A 17,281-nucleotide genomic window follows, 5' to 3' on the forward strand; every position below is an offset into this window, starting at 1 on the left:
AGCCAGCAACCACTTGCCACTCGTCTTCAACATGCGTATGCATAAACAAATACAGGCACATAATACAACCAGAAACGCGTTTCTGTCAATTAGCGGCGGAGGTACATGTCGGGAAGAGGGTTGGGCCGGAATACAGTCGCCCGGCGCGCCTCGCGATCGAGCTCGGCCTCGATCTCGGCGCGGATGCGCGCTTCCTCGGCCGCAAGCCGGGCCTCTTCTGCCGCCTTGCGGTCCCGCCGCTCCTTATTCAGCGCTTGCGCCTCGGCGCGGCGGCGTGTCGCCTCGCCGGGAACACGCACCGAGGAGGTTGTACGCACGGAAGAGGCTGTACGCACAGAGGAGGTTGTCGTCGGAACAGAGGGATGGATAGAGGCACCGGTCTGCTCAGCTCCCTCCTCCCTTTTACCCGCTCGCTCAAACACAGCCCTGCGGATCGCGAGCTCGCGCGCGCGCTCATGGTCCCTGACAGAGACCGGCTTAGCCGCAGACGTTGCACCCTCGCCCGGCTTGGGCATGCGCGCCAGCGCTTGTGCGACGAACGGCGTGACGCGCGATATAGGACGAGCACGGGAGGCCGTCAACTGCAACCCAGGCTTGGTCGAGTTGCCGCCCAGTTTCGCTTGCGGTTTGGAGACCGCGCGGCGGTCGGATTTCGGGATGGGATGCGAGGCAGACCAGGTGCAAGACCCAGTTACGACAGGCGGGCAGGGCTTGTTTGTAGACGGCGGATCTTTGCGTTTCCGGCGGATTGTCGGCGCAGTGTCGGCGTTGGCGTTGGCGCCAAGAGCCTCACCGAGGGGCTCACGTTGTGACATGAGGTGCAGCGCGGGCTGATGCTCCCCCTCGTTGGAAGGTGGCAGCGGTTTAGAGCCAGCATCCCGGTTGGCCGTTCTCCTGACGGGAGCAGCTCGAACAGGACGGTTCTCGTCGCCGCTTGGTTGCTTTGAGGTCTTACTACGTCTGGTGATAGGCTGGGACCTGTTCGTAGCAGAACGGACTGTAGGTGGAACAGTCTTGACCGTAATAGGTGGAGCAGGTGGGTTGAGAAACAGACCCGTGAGGAAGCCTAATAGGCCTCCGGGCTCCTTGCTGTCATCGTCCTCGGAGAGTTCGGGTTTGGGCTGAGAGGTTCGGCGGCCAGGCAGGCCCTCAAGAGGGGGCTTGTTTCGAATGAGCGATGTCTCGCGAGGCAGTTGGAGCTCTTCAGACGACACGTTTACCCCTGATGTCGTGGGGTCGTTGAGGCGTGCGGCTGCCTCAGCAGGGACGAGCGTGCCATTGATACGTTCCGCCGTGCTCCTGCGACGCTCATCTGTGTTCTCGTGACGTTCATTTGCACTTTCATGGCGCTCACGCTTCGCCGAGGATGGCATAGAGTCCACCTGATCCAGGGTGGAACGGCGACGGCGGGAGCTGGAGGAAGCCGTAGGTGTCGCCATGGAGAGGTCCCAGTGTTCAGGACGCCCGTCCACCGTCGTGGCAGACGAAGCGAAGGATAGAGTGGAGTCGGGTGTCGCAGTGCGGATAGGACCGAGTGGCGTCGCCTGGTGCGGCAGTGCATCGGTCCCCGACCGGCGAAGGGCTTGATGGCGGAGCGAGCTGGGATGTTGAGCCGAGGAGATACCTGGGGATGGCCCACGTGATGATGATGGAGTGTAGTGCACACTTGCGCGAGTGATGATTGCCGCGGGCTCCTCGGGGATGGCCACTGAGAACTTTGACGAAGACTTCGAAGAAGTCGCAGTCAGGCTGGAGGTTTCATTCATGGTGAGATGGTTGCGGCGCGATTTGAGAGGCTGAGGCTCCGCTCGCTGCAGAGGTGGTGGCGCGCGAGGAGGAGGGCGGGCGCTCGAACGCGCTGAGAGTATAGGGATACCAGCGGCGCGCGCACGCTCGGCACGGGAGGGGCCGGTCTTCTTGACGACCGACACGGCGCGGGCCACGGAGTGCATCTGTGGCAACTGGTATCAGCAAGAAGAATCCTGCCAGTGTGGGTAGATCTCGTATGGGGCGAGGGAGGTTAACTGAGGTAAGGTTCACTCACTGCTGGGTCCAAGTCCTCATACTGCTCGCTCGGGAGCGGCGGCAGTACCACCCGCCTTCCCGACTCGGCGAGCCGCCTCGCAAAGAGGTCATCGTGGTGGAGTCCGAGGGGCGCAGAGAGCGCGAGGGACACTGGAGGCAGAGTGGGTGCGGAAGGCGCCGGGGCGAATTGGGTGGAGGGCCCCGCAAAGGACGAGTCGGCGGAGGCGGGGGCAGGTGTGTAGAGCTCTTCTCGACGGCGGCGCTTGGCCTCGGGCGTCTTGTGCGGGAGCCTGGGACGAGGAGCCGAGGTCACACAGCTCGAGTCGGATGTCCACGATGTGTCCGCCAGCCCGAAGCCGTCGAACACGGGCTGGATCTTGCCAATTGGTGTCTCAAGTGGAAGACGGAAACGGGGTGTAGGGACAGAGTGTGGAAGCCCTGGTGGCCGCAAGCCGCTGGGATCCCCTGGCGAGGCCATTACCAAGGGGATGGATGTGGGGAGGGAGGCGTCTTGAGTGGAAGAGAGATTGTGGATGGATAGATGGAAGACAACAAGTCGGTTACGATCTTGTTGTTTACATCAATGCTACCAGTGGCTCGAATAAGCACTAATGTAAAGTGTGTAGCATTACAAATTCATTAGGACGGCTTGCAATCACCTTGGAATCAAGGAGATTAGTACTGAGACTGACCATGTTGTGTAGGTAGATGTCCAAGATTTAGAGCGCGCAGAGCCGTTGCATCCACTCCTCTAGCATCAAGTATATAGTACATTCATGTATGCTTTGCCAGCTCGGCTTCACTGTCCACTCTTCACTTGCTACTGGACACAACAGTGCTGCCGCTAATATACAACAACATGTTTAGCTGACGCGCTTCTGGGTATGGTTAGCATGGATCCAACGCGGCGACTGGATGACCTGTTGTCGGGTCTCCCTCTCTCCTCCAGGTGACGTACAGGGTTCTCGGGTCTACTGTGAGCTTGCATACGTACAAAGGCCGAGCACACTCACGCAGTCTTCCACATTTCGGCGACCTGCTTGAAGCGCTTCTTGTGGTCGCCCTTGACGCCGGCCTTCTCGTCGGCCTCCTTGAGCTTGGCGAGCTGGACCTTGACGTATTGGTTGCTGGTGTGAGCTGAATGTCTGTTCGTAGGGCCAAGCCATGGTGCGAGCAGTAAGGAAGCCTCCCTGTGGTACAACCTCGCCCCGCCCCGCGATCGCGATCAACCTGGCAACCCTTCAGTTGACGCGCATCCAGGCCAACACGTTTGTCGTCACCCGCGAGGGGAAAGGCTAGATGGTACTCACTAAGGCGAGAGCTTCTTGCCGCCTCCGCCCTTCTTAGCAGCTGGAAAGACGCGTCAGCATCCATCCACAGAGGGTCGGAAACACGCTACGTGCTACGTACTCTTAGCTGGAGGTTAGTGAATGCATACGATATACAAGGGGGAGGGATGTGTGTGGTGACGGGGTGGTTTGGTTTGGTGATTCCGCCGCGTAAACAAAGGAGTGGTCTGCCTCCACCAGGGTCGGTTAGGTTAGGGGGGTTGAGGTCGAGTGACGCGTCTGGGAGAGTCACTCACCAGCCATGGTTGTGGATGGAGTAGGTTGCGGTTGTTGACAATGTGAGTGTGGGTAAAGTATAAATCGAGTGTAGGTGAGAATGTGGATGGATGATGGGGTAAGAATGATATAATCAATACAGCCTCCGAGACCTTTATACTTTGTACTGTACACAGTGGTCGGGTGGTCGGCTGGTCGGCTGGTAGGGGTAGTGCGGCCACCTTGAGTGCGGGGGAATCAAGGGGGGGTCACAGGCCGAGTTACCGAGTAGACCCCACCGCCCACAGATCCATCCACTCAGCGAGGGTCAACCAAGTCAACCAACCGATTCAGTCAAGCGCACGTGATCTTGTTGTCAAGCGTGTCAGACCCCAACATCAATCTAACAGCTATGACACGCGACCAGCTCAAAACCCCACCGTACCATCGTACAATAAACCATCAGTACAACAAGTTTAATGGTATGGTTGAGTGAATGACGTAAAGTGGTACCTGTCGTCTCTCGCCAAGGGTTGGGAACGGTGAAGGCTGGTCCTTCATGGCATTCATGGTCTCTTGTCAGTATTTGTATATCGTCTCACCTCATCCTATACTCTCCCAATCACCTCTCCAATGACCTCACTACGTCACAGTCCTTTCCCCCCCTCACCCCTCATACCCTCGTATCCTCATGCCAAATCTCGGCATCCTCCCACCTGCGCATATCCTTCTTCTTGCTTGTTTGCTTCATGTTGCTATGGATACAATGCGTACTTTGATCTCTTGACACTCTGCGCTCTATCAGTCTATAACCCTGGCCCGACTGCAAGTCGGGATCGGGTCCCGGTCCGTGTCCGTGTTGGCCATGAGCCTTCTATTCAGTCTAGATCGTGCAGAACAGGAGCACGCTGATCGCAACAGTCACACTCAAGGCAACGCTCGGGCCTGTGTGCGCCGCAGCACCAACCACCACATCGAGCTGCGCACCGTCCGCGAAGCGGCTCACGTACGTGGCTGTCTCGCTGTGGGGCTCGGGGTCTGGTAAGTTGTTTCCGCTGCAAGTCAGCGTGTCCTCAGTACCTCCAAAGGCCCAAACTCCCCGCACCCTTCAGAAAGACAGCCTCGACAGGTGCGGGGTTGGCTCTGGCCAATTGAACATTGAGCAAGACTCACTCCTTTTGGAACATGTACATAGGCTGCTTGGGCCCAGGCGTGCAGTTATCCGGATTCCCAGCGCAGTCTTGCTCAGGCGGCGCGGGATTCGGTATGAACGAAAACTTACTGGTCTTGCCAGTAACCTTGCACTTGTACATTGTGTTGTACTGGCGTGTGTCAGCGTTGGACAAAGTGTGGCGTTTGCGTGGAGGCAGGGGCGGTCAGGGACGCGACTGCTAATCTGCCCGGCCACAAAACCAGAGCATGCAGTGGCATCTGTCACGCGTCTGCGAATGGCGACATGTCCCAGGTCATAAGGCACTCACAATCTCACTACCGTAGCCCTCGCGGTTCATGCGTGTGTGGATCCAGTTCCAGGTGCAGATGCAACCTCCTTTTGGACAACGCGGTAGACTGGGCGGAATCTGGTAGTCGACGAGGCGGAACCATGGCGAGGTGTAGTTGACGCTGATGACGACCATATCTTCGGGTTTGACTTTGTACGGGTCCGATTCGTAAGCGATTGCGAGCGCCGTTCCGCCGAACAGTGACACGTTGAGCTTGTTGTAAGGGGTACCGTAATTGTTGGCGGTATGGAGTGGCCCACGATCCGGGCAGCAATATTCGAGGAGGGGCTTGGTCGTGTAGCTCCATTCTGGTGGGCGATACGTTGTATGCGCGCGGTTGCAACCAATCTCAAACGTGACAGTCTTGCCGGTTTCGAGCTCCAAGAACGCGTCCTTGGCAGGCGTGCAGTTGCGCATGTTGTGGCCGAACCACTCGTCGACAGTGAGGTTGTCCATTCCACGTGCAGGGTTGACAGGTGTGTTGAGTTGATAATGTTGGACCACTGCGTCACCGACATCGGGCCAGTTGAAGCCGAATAGGGATGGGTGCCAGAGGGTAAGGCTGAGTGTGAGCAAGCCTACAGCGTGAGGAGATAGGGGATGGTTGTTGGCATTGCCCGGGCACCAATCTGGAAGCGCAACGAGAGTGATGCGCCGATCTGCGGCACAGCATGGTCAACTAGACTCACTGGGCCTCAGCCATAGAGGCGAGGGCAAGCGTAGCAAGCGTGAACCGCATCGTGTTCACGCTCGTGGTAGGTGTTGGATGGCGATGGAGGTTGTGATGAGCAGTGGAGAGTGTGTGGCGTTGTCAAGATGTTGGGTGTGACTACGTCGGTTGTGTCTGGGTTGGGTTGGGTTGGGTTGATGTAGATTGGGGTTGATTTAGATTGGGGTTGCGATGCAAGATTCAAGGCCAGAGACAGAGACAATGAGAGACGAGTGAACAATGGATCGTGTCGATAGATAGTGATGATGATGGAATGTGTTTTGTTGAGAGATGGTGAGAGATTGAAAGAGACACGAGTTGGGTTGTAATTTCAAAAGCCAAACGTTGTTCCCTCACACCGTGCTAAAGTATTTCAAGTCAACTTTGGTGGCAAACTTGGACCTTGGATATAGTAAGATGTCATGTGGTCCAGTAAACCAACAGGGAAGGAGCGACAGATGACAAAAGACGAGCGGGTGATGTCAAGATGCCAAGATGTAAAGGGCTAAAGGGTCAAGTTTGAAGCCAAAAGGCATAGGGCCGGGAAGGTTGACTGTTCTATCGATAGGGCTTCAAAAGTAGGTGGAGATAGGGCCAAGGGAAGGTGAAGGTGACACAATGCAAAGGGTTGGGCGAGTGACGTCTTGTTCTTTGATGAGATGGTTGATGGATGATGGTTGATGTTCAAGGGTGACAATCGTGACGAGAAGATGATATAGCCAGGATCGAAACATCGAAACAGACAAGACACTATAGACAGACAGCTTCGCTTGCTTCCCTCGATCAACTCGATCAACTGGATCACTCTACAAAGCTACAACTCTACGGATCCAAAAAGCCATGACGAAAACGGGTCCAGCATTACGCGAGTACGGGAACAGCTCATCCTTCATTTCTGATTGCTGGGTCAATGGGGTTACCCAAATCAATCTACGTGCCTCGGAGTCTTCCCGCTTTGACCCGCTTCAACCCTCTTCTTGAGCACAGCAATCTAGTGTCAAGACAAACTATAACGTGCGTTATCCTGCGGTATTGCGGTACTGCGGTACTGCGGTACTGCGGACAGGCAGAGTAGTTAATCACGTAACCAGGGAATTATATGCTACCCAATGTTTCAATTGGTCTAGCTACTCCCAAGCAACTCGCGGAGAAATATCCACCAGACTACGCACCTCAAAATCACAGTGGAGAGGAACAGGCCTTACATGCAACGGAATACACAGAGTCAGTCACTACACTCTAAAGTAGAAAAGAGCGCGTCATGTTGAGAGAGGATGGAGGATGAGGTACGACGATGAGAGAGTCTCGGGAGAGAAGGGTCGTGTTGGGACGAGGACGAGGAAGTGGGGGTGAGTTGTTGGGGTGTGGTTTACTACTACTGTACAGGTTTCATCAAGCACAGGGGACAAGGACATGGAAGGAACGTTGAACGTTGGGTTACCACACAAGTGTCCATTCCCATCCCATCCCTTAGCTGGATAGCGGGTGGACCTGCCTTCTGAATTAGGACAGGTTGAACGAACCCTGCCCATCCTTCATCGAACGCATCAGCTGCGAAGCCAAAACAGCCCGCGTTGAATAGTTGGGCAGCTTCAGATACGTCGCACATGTCATGACTGCCCGTGTTAGCAATAAACCTTAGCCAACAAGCTTACCAGAGGGGAGGTAGTCGTCAGCCTTGAAAGGCGCCTCATGAGGCTTGCGCACAACGGTAAACTGCGGGTTGAGACCCTTGAATCCTCCAAGAGGGAGCTTGGGCGCGCCAGTCATAAACTGCAGGAAGGCGCGACGCTCTTCCTTCGAGTAACTAGTCATGATGTCGATGAGGTCACGCACAACCCGACTGTCCGAATTGTACCCATGGTCGGCTTTGATAGCCTGCTCCAGAGCTACGGTGTTAGCGTCGGTGTACACATCCACGACATCAAGTCTGTACTCACTCTCCTGCGACCAGTCCTCCTCCGCATTGCCGCAGAGAAGCGCCAGCTCGTCCGCCGAAAAGATCTGCAGGTCTGACACCGAGAAGATGGTTGAAAAGCCGTCCCGGAACGCTTGCACTTGGCGGCTGATACCAGAACCCAAGGTCAGGTCCAGTACGAGGTCGATGTACTTGGCAAGGTTCGAGTCCTCGACGTCGATGCTGCGACCGCCCAGCTTGAGTTCGATGTCGTATCCCGGCAGCGTAAAGTCCAGGGAGAGGTCGTGCAGCTTGGCACCACCTATGGTGAGCGCTGCGAGCTTGCTGCGACGTGTGGACGGCGGAAGTGCCGCCAGCTCCTCGATCTCGTGCCGCGCCTGCAGGTACGACTGAAGCCCTTCAAGCGAGCGTGCGAGTGGCGCGTCGACCAGCTTGAGCGTGGCAATCGACTTCTTGACAGGCCCGCTTAGCACCATCTTGAGGAAGACGTGGTTAAAGTTGAGATCAATGATGCGCGAGTCCAGCAGCGCGCGACCGACAAACACTCCAAGTGTCTTGAAGTACGAGAGGCGCTGGTTGTCGCCCGTCGGCTCGTCCGACTTGAGCGGAGCCGGGAAGAGGCCGTGTGGGTGCCACACGTGGAGCCCTTCCTGCGACTCGTCCTCGTCACGCCAGAGCTTGAGCGACCGGCGCGCAAACTCCTTGGACGCCATCGCGTAAAACTCGAGGGTTGGCCCAAGACCCGTGCCGATCTCGTCAAAATACTCAACCTCGAGGATACCGTCGGCCTTGCCATATAACTCGAGGACCTTGACGCACGACTCGAGCAGCTGAGAGCGGGAGATGCGCACTTTCTGGCGACCTAAGCGTGCGACGTGTGCGAGGCCATCGTCACGGCGATTGTTGTTAGTGTTGCGAGGCTGGGAGGCCTGCCAGTGCGCAATGAGGCGCCCGTAGCCGAATGATGTCGATCGCAAGAACGCGTATCGCACTTCAAACGGAAAGAGGAAGGCAAAGTACTTGGGCAGCTCTTCGGCCCAGTCTGGCAGACATCCGCTGGCGATTATCATCGTCTCTTCGAGTTGGCGAGTAAGCTTGGCGGTGAGCTTGTTGTTGACAAAGAGAGACTCGTCGAGTGCCTGGACACGGCCGCCGACCACGTTGCGACCGTCCGTGCGAAGATTGTGAACGACCCGGAGCAGACGGAGGATCTTGGACACTTGCGAGTCGGATTCCACAATATCGGGCATCACGCTCGCAGTCGTCGCAGGTGACGGGGCATCATGAGATGCCTCCTGTTCGTCGTCCTTGGGTAGAGGGCCGTCCACCTTGCGGAACTTGAACGTGACTGGGAGGGTGAAGGCGCTGCCAGGCGTGGGAGAATTCTTGGCGTACTTGTGCACGGCCCCATAAATCGTGTCTGTGATTCGCAAGGCCTGGCCGTCGACGGAGAACTCGAGATGCCAGTCAACGGGGATCGTTTTGACGGCCCCAGCATACGATCCCGTTTGAGTAGGTGTCGCTGACGAGCCGGCCCCGCCGCTCTCGGCAGCCGCCTGGTTGGGTGTGGCGATGCGCGTGCCATCAGGAGTCTTGGCCTCCACGCGGGACCCATCTGATTCGTGAGCTTGGACCAACGATGAGCACCTACCAGGCGCCACCGACATGTTGACAACCTTCTCGGTAGGCCGACGAGCAGCTAGCTCCTCCTCCATCTCTTCCTCGAAAACCTCTGCATCGTAGTAGTCGTCCTCGGATAAGTCGTCAAAGTCGAGGTCCATCGCCATGTGAGAAAGCAGGCTTGGTCGTGGGGCGCTGCTCGACGGCTGCGAGTTGCTCGTCGACAGAGCAGAAACCGCAGCCGCAATGGAAGAGGAGGCTCCTTCACCAGGTCCCTCCGAGGGAATCTGGCCACTTAGACGAGCGCTGCGCCGGCGCTGTGGCTTCGCTTCCTTCCCTTCCTTGGCCGCGGTGGTGGTGGTCGAAGGCGGCCGGGTCGCCGTGGATGAGGACTCTGGGGCCGTAGCCGCATCGTCACCAGGAAGAGGCCGACTGCCAGACATCCCAGGTGGTCCGCGGGCACCAGCAGCGAGAGCGGCCAGCAGCCGCTCGGTGGACGATCCAGCTCCAACACCTCTACCCACAGCATAGGCGGCGAACATGCTCTGCAAGGGCGACGCACCACCCAGAGTATGAGGATCGTTGATACGTGGCCTCAAGTAGTCGTGCAAGGCCTTCACTGGCGCGATCGCCTGGATTGTGACGCTGAGCGAGCTCATGGTCTTGGGTATGTCCTCGCCCTCCTCGGCCTGAAGTCTAATACGCATCGTACGAGCAAGCGAGTTGGATGACCCACCCAAGCTGTTGAACGCCGTCTCCACCTCGAACGACTCGAGGCGGCCAAGGGACTCGTGCAATCGCTTAACGAGCGTCGCAAGAGGGGAAGGAGTAAACGTGCCGTCGGAGAACGTGTCATAGAGCATCGCTCGGCGCTCACTGGACGACACGGCTCCGTCGATATCGACGTACTGTAAGAGGCCGTCTACCAGACCGCTCTTTAGCAGTTCGAAGCTGGAGAGAGACTGGGCCACATTGGTGAATTGACCAGCGATCTCGCGCAGAGTGTCGCGGAGCTCTCCCTCGTCCGCGTCGGAAACACAGAGGCGGTTGACAAGCGTGCGGAGTTGGTCCAGCACCAGCGCCGCCTCATCCTGCTTGTTGCCGTCGACAACAAAAAGGTTCTTGGCGCCGATAATCCGCGCGCGGACAATGTTCGCATCGCTAGGATCGACGCTGGGAGACTTGCGATGACTTGGAGGCGGAACCACATCGCCCCTCAGCGTGGACAAAACACCGGGGATGTCGCCAGGCCGAGTGGCCGACAATCCAGATGGGCCGGCCTGCGGTGTGGAGGGTTCACTAGCCTTGACCGGTGTTTTGGCTCCGTCGGCTCCGTCCTTGGTCTCGGACGGGGTCTCGTTGGCCTTTGCTGCGGCGGTCTTCTCCGAGGTTGTCTCGTCCTTGGCGAGAGATTCAATCTCGTAGACCACACCCTCACGGAGGAACGACGTGAGGTAGACGGTGGGCAGTTTGGTGACGAGCAGCTCGACCAGCTGGAGCGCACCAAGGACGAAAGCAGCATTGTCTTTGGCTGAGATGATCGCGCCAAGGAAGCTCGACATTGGAACCGAAGTGAGCGTAAGCTGCAGGTCATCAGGCTCGGCGAACGCGGTTGCTTTGAGAATCCCGGTGAGGGCCTTGGTACGGACGCGAAGGCTGACAGACGCCGCGTACACGTCGACGAGCACAGGGATAAGAGCGCGCATAAACTTGGACACCAGGTCGGGCTGTGACTTGAGGAGCGTAAGCCGCTGCTCATACTGGGCCTCGGCGTCGCGCTTCGTCTTGAGGTTGATCGCAGCTAAGGAAGACAGTGGCGAGTCCTGCGCGCTGGCCGCGGGGTCTGCCGAAGGGGTATTCGGCCCGCTTGATGAGGTGGACGCCTCGCCCGTCTTCTGGCTTGCCTGGCGTCGAGGACGTTCACGCTCAGGACGTCCGCCACGCCGCTTGATCTTGGCCAGACTCTTTTCAGAGTAGGCTCGCGAGTCGAAAACGCCGTCGCGAGGCATGGGAGGGAGGAGCTCGCAGACGAGGCCAAGAGCCTCCTCAACCTGGTCCTTGGGGCGGTGGGCGAGGTTCTGCATAATGACCATGTCGGCCACGCCACCTCCCAAACTCTGTCCGCCTGGGGCATCACCCTGCTCCCTATCCTCGTGCGACGAGGGAAGGATGCCTGTCAAGATGTAATGGACCGTGCTGGTCATTCCAGCTTCGAGGAACGCGATGGTGACATTGGCTGACGCACGAGCGGCCGCCGAGAGCGCCTTGAGCAGGTGCGTGTACGTCGAGTCGGAGATGATGGGGGAGCCGCCAGACGGCGTGAGCAGTGCGTTGATGGCCACCACCGTCTCGAGGTCGAGAAGACCCTCGAGGTTCTCTGCGCTGTGGCGGTACGACTCGAGCGAACGAACTACAGCCAGGGTGGCCTGCTCGACAAGACGTTGGTCCGACTGCGTCAGGACCTCGCGGAGGATGGGGAAGGCGTCGCGGACCATAGCAAAGTAGTCTATCGAAACGTTGCGACAGCAGTTGGCGGCCGCAGTGACGGCGGTGCGCTGCACGTTGGTTGAGAAGAACGGGAGGAAGTTGAGCAGCGCTCCCAAGCCACCCTCACGGACAATGGCCCCTGGGTACTCGACGGAGATCTTCTCCATAGTCTTGCCGTCAGCACAAGGAGGGTTATCGACGCATGACCTACGCTTAGAGTCTGTTCCGCGAGCTCAATGTACGAGATCTCGTTGAGCTTGGAGCACAAGGCCTTGACAGCGCCGAGGTGGACTAGCGTGTGGCCCGACCCTGGGAGAGCCTCCATGAGGTGAGCGAGACAGCGGCACGCAAGTAACTGAGCCTCCATGTCCTCCTGTTCGCCACCGGGCATGAAGCCGCCAGTGCTCATCGCGAGGGCAGCGGCAAGCTGTGAGTCCTCGTCCATTGGAACGTCCGTGTCCATCTTGGAGTCATCGTCCTGGGCGCTTGGGTCAATGTTGGGCTTGCCGTTGAGGATGGCGATGAACTCGGTGGCAAACGAGTTGACAGAGAACGCTGCGCCGAGTGTGTCCTCGTTGCTGACTAGGAGAAGGTCACTGCACTCGCGGAGAGCTTGCAGGCGGACAGCAGCCTTGGGGGAGCGAAGGTTGGTCTTGAGTCGCTTGAACCGGTTGGAAAGGCCCGACAACATGCCGCCGACACCACCGATACCGCTGAGGCTGCCGATGCTGCCAAAGCCGCGGAACTCGCCACCGAAAAGAGCAGCAGCGGTGGCCTCGTCGAACAAATTGCTGTCGGCGAAACGCGCGAGACGCTCGTAAGCGGCGGCGCCGCGACCTCCTAGACCGAATCCTTCGTCCTCGTCGTCGTCATTGTCGTCGTTATCAGAATGATCCATATCCTCGTCGTCGTCAAAGTGGTCATCGTCAAGAAGACCAGGACGACGCGAGCCACTAGCTTCGTCCCAACGGGACTCGTCCTCATTCATGTGCTCGTCAAGCAGTTGCCTCGCGGCTATGATGTCAGGACTTCACTCTGCGCGTCACTTACAGCCGTCGCCCTTCTTGGATCTGTCCGAGGAGGCGCCCCCCTTCTTCATCGTCGACGACCTGGTTACAGTTAGTGGGCGCCAATGTCTCACAACTCACTTCTTGGGCATAGACTTCTTTGTCAGAGCAGCCTTGGACTTGGCCTTGGTTGAACGAGACTTCTTGGTCCGCTTTGGTGCGGGAGTGGATTCGTCGACGGACGGAGAAGGTTCACGCGCAGCACGTTTCTTGCCCTTGGGATCCGTGGAAGAGGTTGACGTTGTGTCGGCCAGTGGTGAAGGTGCAGTGTTGCGAGCCCTAGATGGAGTCAGTGATGGTCTTGAGAGGACAAGACAGTGAGAGGCGAATGACACGCAACAACAGGCATGGGAGGGCACGGGGCCGCGAGATGTCTTCCCTCCACCATTAGCCCTCCAGCCCTCCACCACCACCAGATAGCCTATGCTCATGTTTCTACTCACCGACGGGTTGAGGGATCGAATTTGGCCTTGCCGTTGCCGCTGGGCGTACTGGTATGAGAGGCCGTGCTGTCGCTCTGATCAGAGTAAGCGATCGAAAGGCGAGCTGAGCGACGGGGAGTAGGTGCAATCGAGGCCGAGTGCGGTAAGGTGGACGTAGAGGGTTGAGCTGGGCCAGAAGTAGAGGAGGAGGAAGGGTTGTCGCTTCTTCTCTGAGAAGCCGAGGTGAGGCCGGCAGGGGACTTTGTGGAGTGTGTGGACGAGCTAGAGGAAGGGGCGGGGCTGGAGTGGTCAGAGGAAAGAGTGGATGAATCGACTGCAGAGGAGGAAGTGTTGAGGTTGGCTGGTACAGTAGTTGATGGCGGATTCTGTCGATTGCGTGGGGATGAACGATTTGGTTGACGTTGCATGAGAGAGGAGGTTTGTTTAGACTAGAGAGATGGATGGGTTGAGAGAGTTGATGGGCTAAAGAGTGAGTGATGTCTTTAAGCCAGTGTTGAATGAGAATGGGAAAAGTGAAGAGTGTAGAGCATTGAGAGGGATGAGGGATGAGGAGGAGGAGGATGAGGATGAGGATGAGGATGAGGATGAGGATGAGACGTGGATGACGAGGATGACGAGGATGATGAGGGTGAGTGTGTGAGAGATAGAGAGGCAAGGGGGAAGGGACCGTGGAAGGGGGATTGTGTCGTCGTCTAGTAGCTAGTAGAGGATCAGACAAGGGAGGTGAATCGCGTGGTCAACCTAACATGTACTTGTATTAGCAGTAACAACAGCTGTACTATAAATGTAATCACTGTCACTGTCCACCTAACTAGTAGTCTGGGCCCTAGATCTCCTCCTCCCTTTATAGCCTACTGTATTCATGTTCTGACTCGGCATCAGATCAGTCCTAATCGACCGTCATGGTGCCCCACAACGCAACTTTCCTTGTTTGACTTGTAGTCTAGCCAGCTCGAGTCAGCATTCCAATATTCCAACTCGCAAATTCATCCATTTCATCCATTCTCATTTACCACTTGGTCCATTTACTACTCGCCAGTAATGGTCGTCGACCAACAAGGTCAGCCACCAACGGCAGACATGGCACGTTCGCAGTTCCCACCACTCGTCCCCGACCTCCTCACAGCTCTCCGTGCACTCAAGGTGGCAAACCCAAAGGCAACACGCTCAACTGTCCACATCTACCCAGCCGCAGTCTACGCAAACAATGTCGCAACCGCAAAGGATCGCCAAATCACAAGTTGGAAGATGACTGAGCACATGTACTTTAAAAAGGACAACGAGTTTCCAACCCTCGCTCGCGGCCTCTTTACGGAGCCTGTCAAAGGCAAATCCGATGTCCCTCCAGCTGCCTTTGAGAGTTTGGGATCTGGGCCATTCAAGGAGCGCATTGTTGCAAGGGGTTATGACAAGTTCTTCAACACGGGTGAAATGGCGTGGACGAGCGTGAGTGAACGAGCTCACATCAAACTAGCAGCAAACGAGTAGCTGACGGAAGTGGGAAGCAATTGAGAAGCACTCAGAGCCGCCATATCACCTGACTCTGAAATCGAACGGCTGTCTCATCCTCATCTCGGCCCTCTCACCTACCGAGCTATTGGTCGCCTCCAAGCACTCGCTTGGTACCACAACAGAAACCGACTTGCGCGAGGTGGAGAACAAACTCAAGGATGTAAAGCTTGATCCAGCCTCTGGGTCTGCCGCACCTGCTGAACCACCCTCGAAGGCTCACGCCGAGGTCGGCCGAGAATGGGTGGCGCGTACACTTGGACGCAGCGGCAAAACTCCCGAGGAGCTTGCCAAGAGGTTATGGGACGAGAACCTCACTGCTGTCCTAGAGGTGAGCATCATCCTTTCACTTCAATGGCTGATACCAAGCTCTGCGACGATTCGTTCGAGGAGCATGTCATTGCGACACCAGAGTACTGGACTGGCCTCCATCTTCATGGCCTCAACTACAACACACCCCTCTTTGCCACCAAGTCGCCAGAAAGCGTCGCCGCGTTCGCCGAGGAGTTTGGGTTCATCCCAACCAAGCACATCACTCTCAGCTCTGTTCCTGAGGTAAAGACCTTCACCGACGAAGTGGCGAAGAGCGGCTCGTGGGAGGGTGACATGATCGAGGGCTTTGTTGTCCGCGCGACTGTTAAGGACTCTCCAAAGACAGTATCCAGCCCTCCCTACCTACCGGGCGCACCGTTCTTTTTCAAGGTCAAGTTCGAGGAGCCGTACCTGCTCTACCGCCAATTCCGCGAGACCACTCGAGCCATGCTGCCCCTCCTCGACAAGGTCAGCCCCGAGAAGGAGGCAGACTTGTGGAAGAAGATTCGCTCTCGGACGAGGCGACCAGAGGTCGGCGTGTATGCTGAGTGGTGCGGGCGCAAAATGAAGCAGGCTCCTGGGTTGTTCAGCAACTACGAGCGTGGAGTCGTCCGAGTCCGCGAGGTTTTCCTCAAGTGGATTGAGGGGGAGGGCAAGGAGGCTTGGGCGTCGGCCAAGAACGGGACCTGGAAGGCCCAATCTGCGATTGACGCCGAAACAGCCAAGGCGGTCAAGGATGCGGAGCGCGCCGACCTGCCAAAGAAGTGGATCTTGGTGCCAGTGGCCGTCCCTGGCTGCGGCAAGACGACAGTGGGCATGGCGCTGGGAGAACTCTTCGGCTTTGCCCACACACAGAGCGACGACATCGTCTCCAAGAAGAGTACAGCGGGCAAGTTCAAGCAGAACATTGTCGAGCTGCTCAAGAAGAACAACGTTGTCTACGCCGATCGGTAAGCCGATAACCTGACCACAACTGACTTCAGTAACAACCACATTGACAAGCACTACACGGAGCTCGCAGGGCTGCCAGAAGAGAAGCAGTTTGTCAAGGCGCTCAAGCCCTACAATGTCCGCCTCATCGCCCTCGTCTGGGACATCGACTCGCAGCCATACCATCGTCTACTCCGGTTATGCTCTGAGCGCGTTGTCGAACGAGGTGACAACCACCAGACTCTCCGTCCAGACAAGACAGTCGACGCTGAGCACGAGGCTGTGGTGGCCAACTTCCTCCATAACTTTACAACGCCCGACGAGTCAATGTTCGACAAGCAGATCATTCTCGGCATCGAGGACGACCAGCGCACGGCTTTGACCAAGGCCGTTGACGGGCTCGTAGAGGGTTTGGGCCTGAAACGCCCTTCGGAAGATGATATTGACAAGGCACTGGCGGCCGCGCAGTCATACAAGGTCACGACGCCGTTCCACGGGATTGCGCGCATGGGCAAGCCGGTGCGCTACTTTGGACTGGCGCCTGAGATCGACATCAACGAGGTTGTCGATGACGCCCTCAAGACTGTCATGTCTCAGACAGTTTCTGACTCTGCTGGCGCGTTCATCAAGTCCTTGCGGGAGAAGAAGCGCGTCACGGCACGACCTCATATCACACTCTCTCACGAGAAGAACGTCAAGGACGAACAGGAGGCAGCCGGGGAGGGTGCAGTGCCCGGGCCACACGCCAATGCGTGGAGTACGTGCAAGACGCTCGCCGAGAAGGGCATCAGCCCCATCTATGAGTTTGACGTGACCCACCTTGTGTGGGACAATCGAGTGATGGCGCTTGTTGTCAACAACATCCGTCCGCAGAGCAACCAGGCCGAGGACGGGCGCGATGCGGGTCTGGATCTGGTTCTTCCCGAAGAGGTCCAAATCAATCTGCACGTGACGGTTGGTACGCAGTCGGAGGATATCTCGGCGTTCGAGTCGCGGAGCGTGGTGAGGGCGGCGCGTGAGGCGATTGCTCGGGGCCAGGAGACTGGTGAGGTTGGAGAGGCTGTGGAGGGTGGTGGAGAGGTGCATTGGGTGGCGGTCGGGCCTTTGAAGGGGACTGGTCGTGTTCGAGGCATGTATTAAGGCAAGCATCATGTGCATTAGTTTTTTCTAGATTCATAGCAATATACAGTAGCAGACGACCGGTTTCTTGATCAC

At 57.4% G+C, this 17,281-nt stretch overlaps 4 protein-coding genes across 4 annotated transcripts; 1 reads left to right on the forward strand and 3 right to left on the reverse strand.

Moving 5' to 3' along the window:
- Positions 1-89: 89 nt before the first annotated feature.
- CcaverHIS019_0702040 (uncharacterized protein) lies at positions 90-2,503 on the reverse strand (the record flags this gene model as incomplete). The annotated part of the gene is made up of 2 exons (XM_060603621.1): positions 90-1,961; positions 2,045-2,503. The coding sequence occupies 2 exons, from the start codon at positions 2,501-2,503 to the stop codon at positions 90-92; spliced, it is 2,331 nt and encodes a 776-aa protein (XP_060459897.1).
- Positions 2,504-4,452: 1,949 nt separating this feature from the next.
- On the reverse strand, positions 4,453-5,810 carry CcaverHIS019_0702050 (uncharacterized protein; the record flags this gene model as incomplete). The annotated part of the gene is made up of 4 exons (XM_060603623.1): positions 4,453-4,624; positions 4,743-4,891; positions 5,051-5,633; positions 5,761-5,810. The coding sequence occupies 4 exons, from the start codon at positions 5,808-5,810 to the stop codon at positions 4,453-4,455; spliced, it is 954 nt and encodes a 317-aa protein (XP_060459898.1).
- Positions 5,811-7,283: 1,473 nt separating this feature from the next.
- Positions 7,284-14,179, reverse strand: UFD4 (uncharacterized protein; the record flags this gene model as incomplete). The annotated part of the gene is made up of 9 exons (XM_060603624.1): positions 7,284-7,396; positions 7,436-7,669; positions 7,721-9,313; positions 9,350-11,975; positions 12,017-12,819; positions 12,856-12,914; positions 12,954-13,151; positions 13,316-13,389; positions 14,171-14,179. 9 exons carry the CDS (start codon positions 14,177-14,179, stop codon positions 7,284-7,286), a joined length of 5,709 nt encoding a protein of 1,902 aa, XP_060459899.1.
- Positions 14,180-14,356: 177 nt separating this feature from the next.
- Positions 14,357-17,206, forward strand: trl1 (uncharacterized protein; the record flags this gene model as incomplete). Its single annotated transcript, XM_060603625.1, has 4 exons — positions 14,357-14,761; positions 14,814-15,155; positions 15,194-16,086; positions 16,120-17,206. 4 exons carry the CDS (start codon positions 14,357-14,359, stop codon positions 17,204-17,206), a joined length of 2,727 nt encoding a protein of 908 aa, XP_060459900.1.
- Between the last annotated feature and the right edge of the window lie 75 nt (positions 17,207-17,281).

The sequence above is a fragment of the Cutaneotrichosporon cavernicola genome, assembly GCF_030864355.1.
Source record: "Cutaneotrichosporon cavernicola HIS019 DNA, chromosome: 7a".
Lineage (NCBI taxonomy): Eukaryota > Fungi > Basidiomycota > Tremellomycetes > Trichosporonales > Trichosporonaceae > Cutaneotrichosporon > Cutaneotrichosporon cavernicola.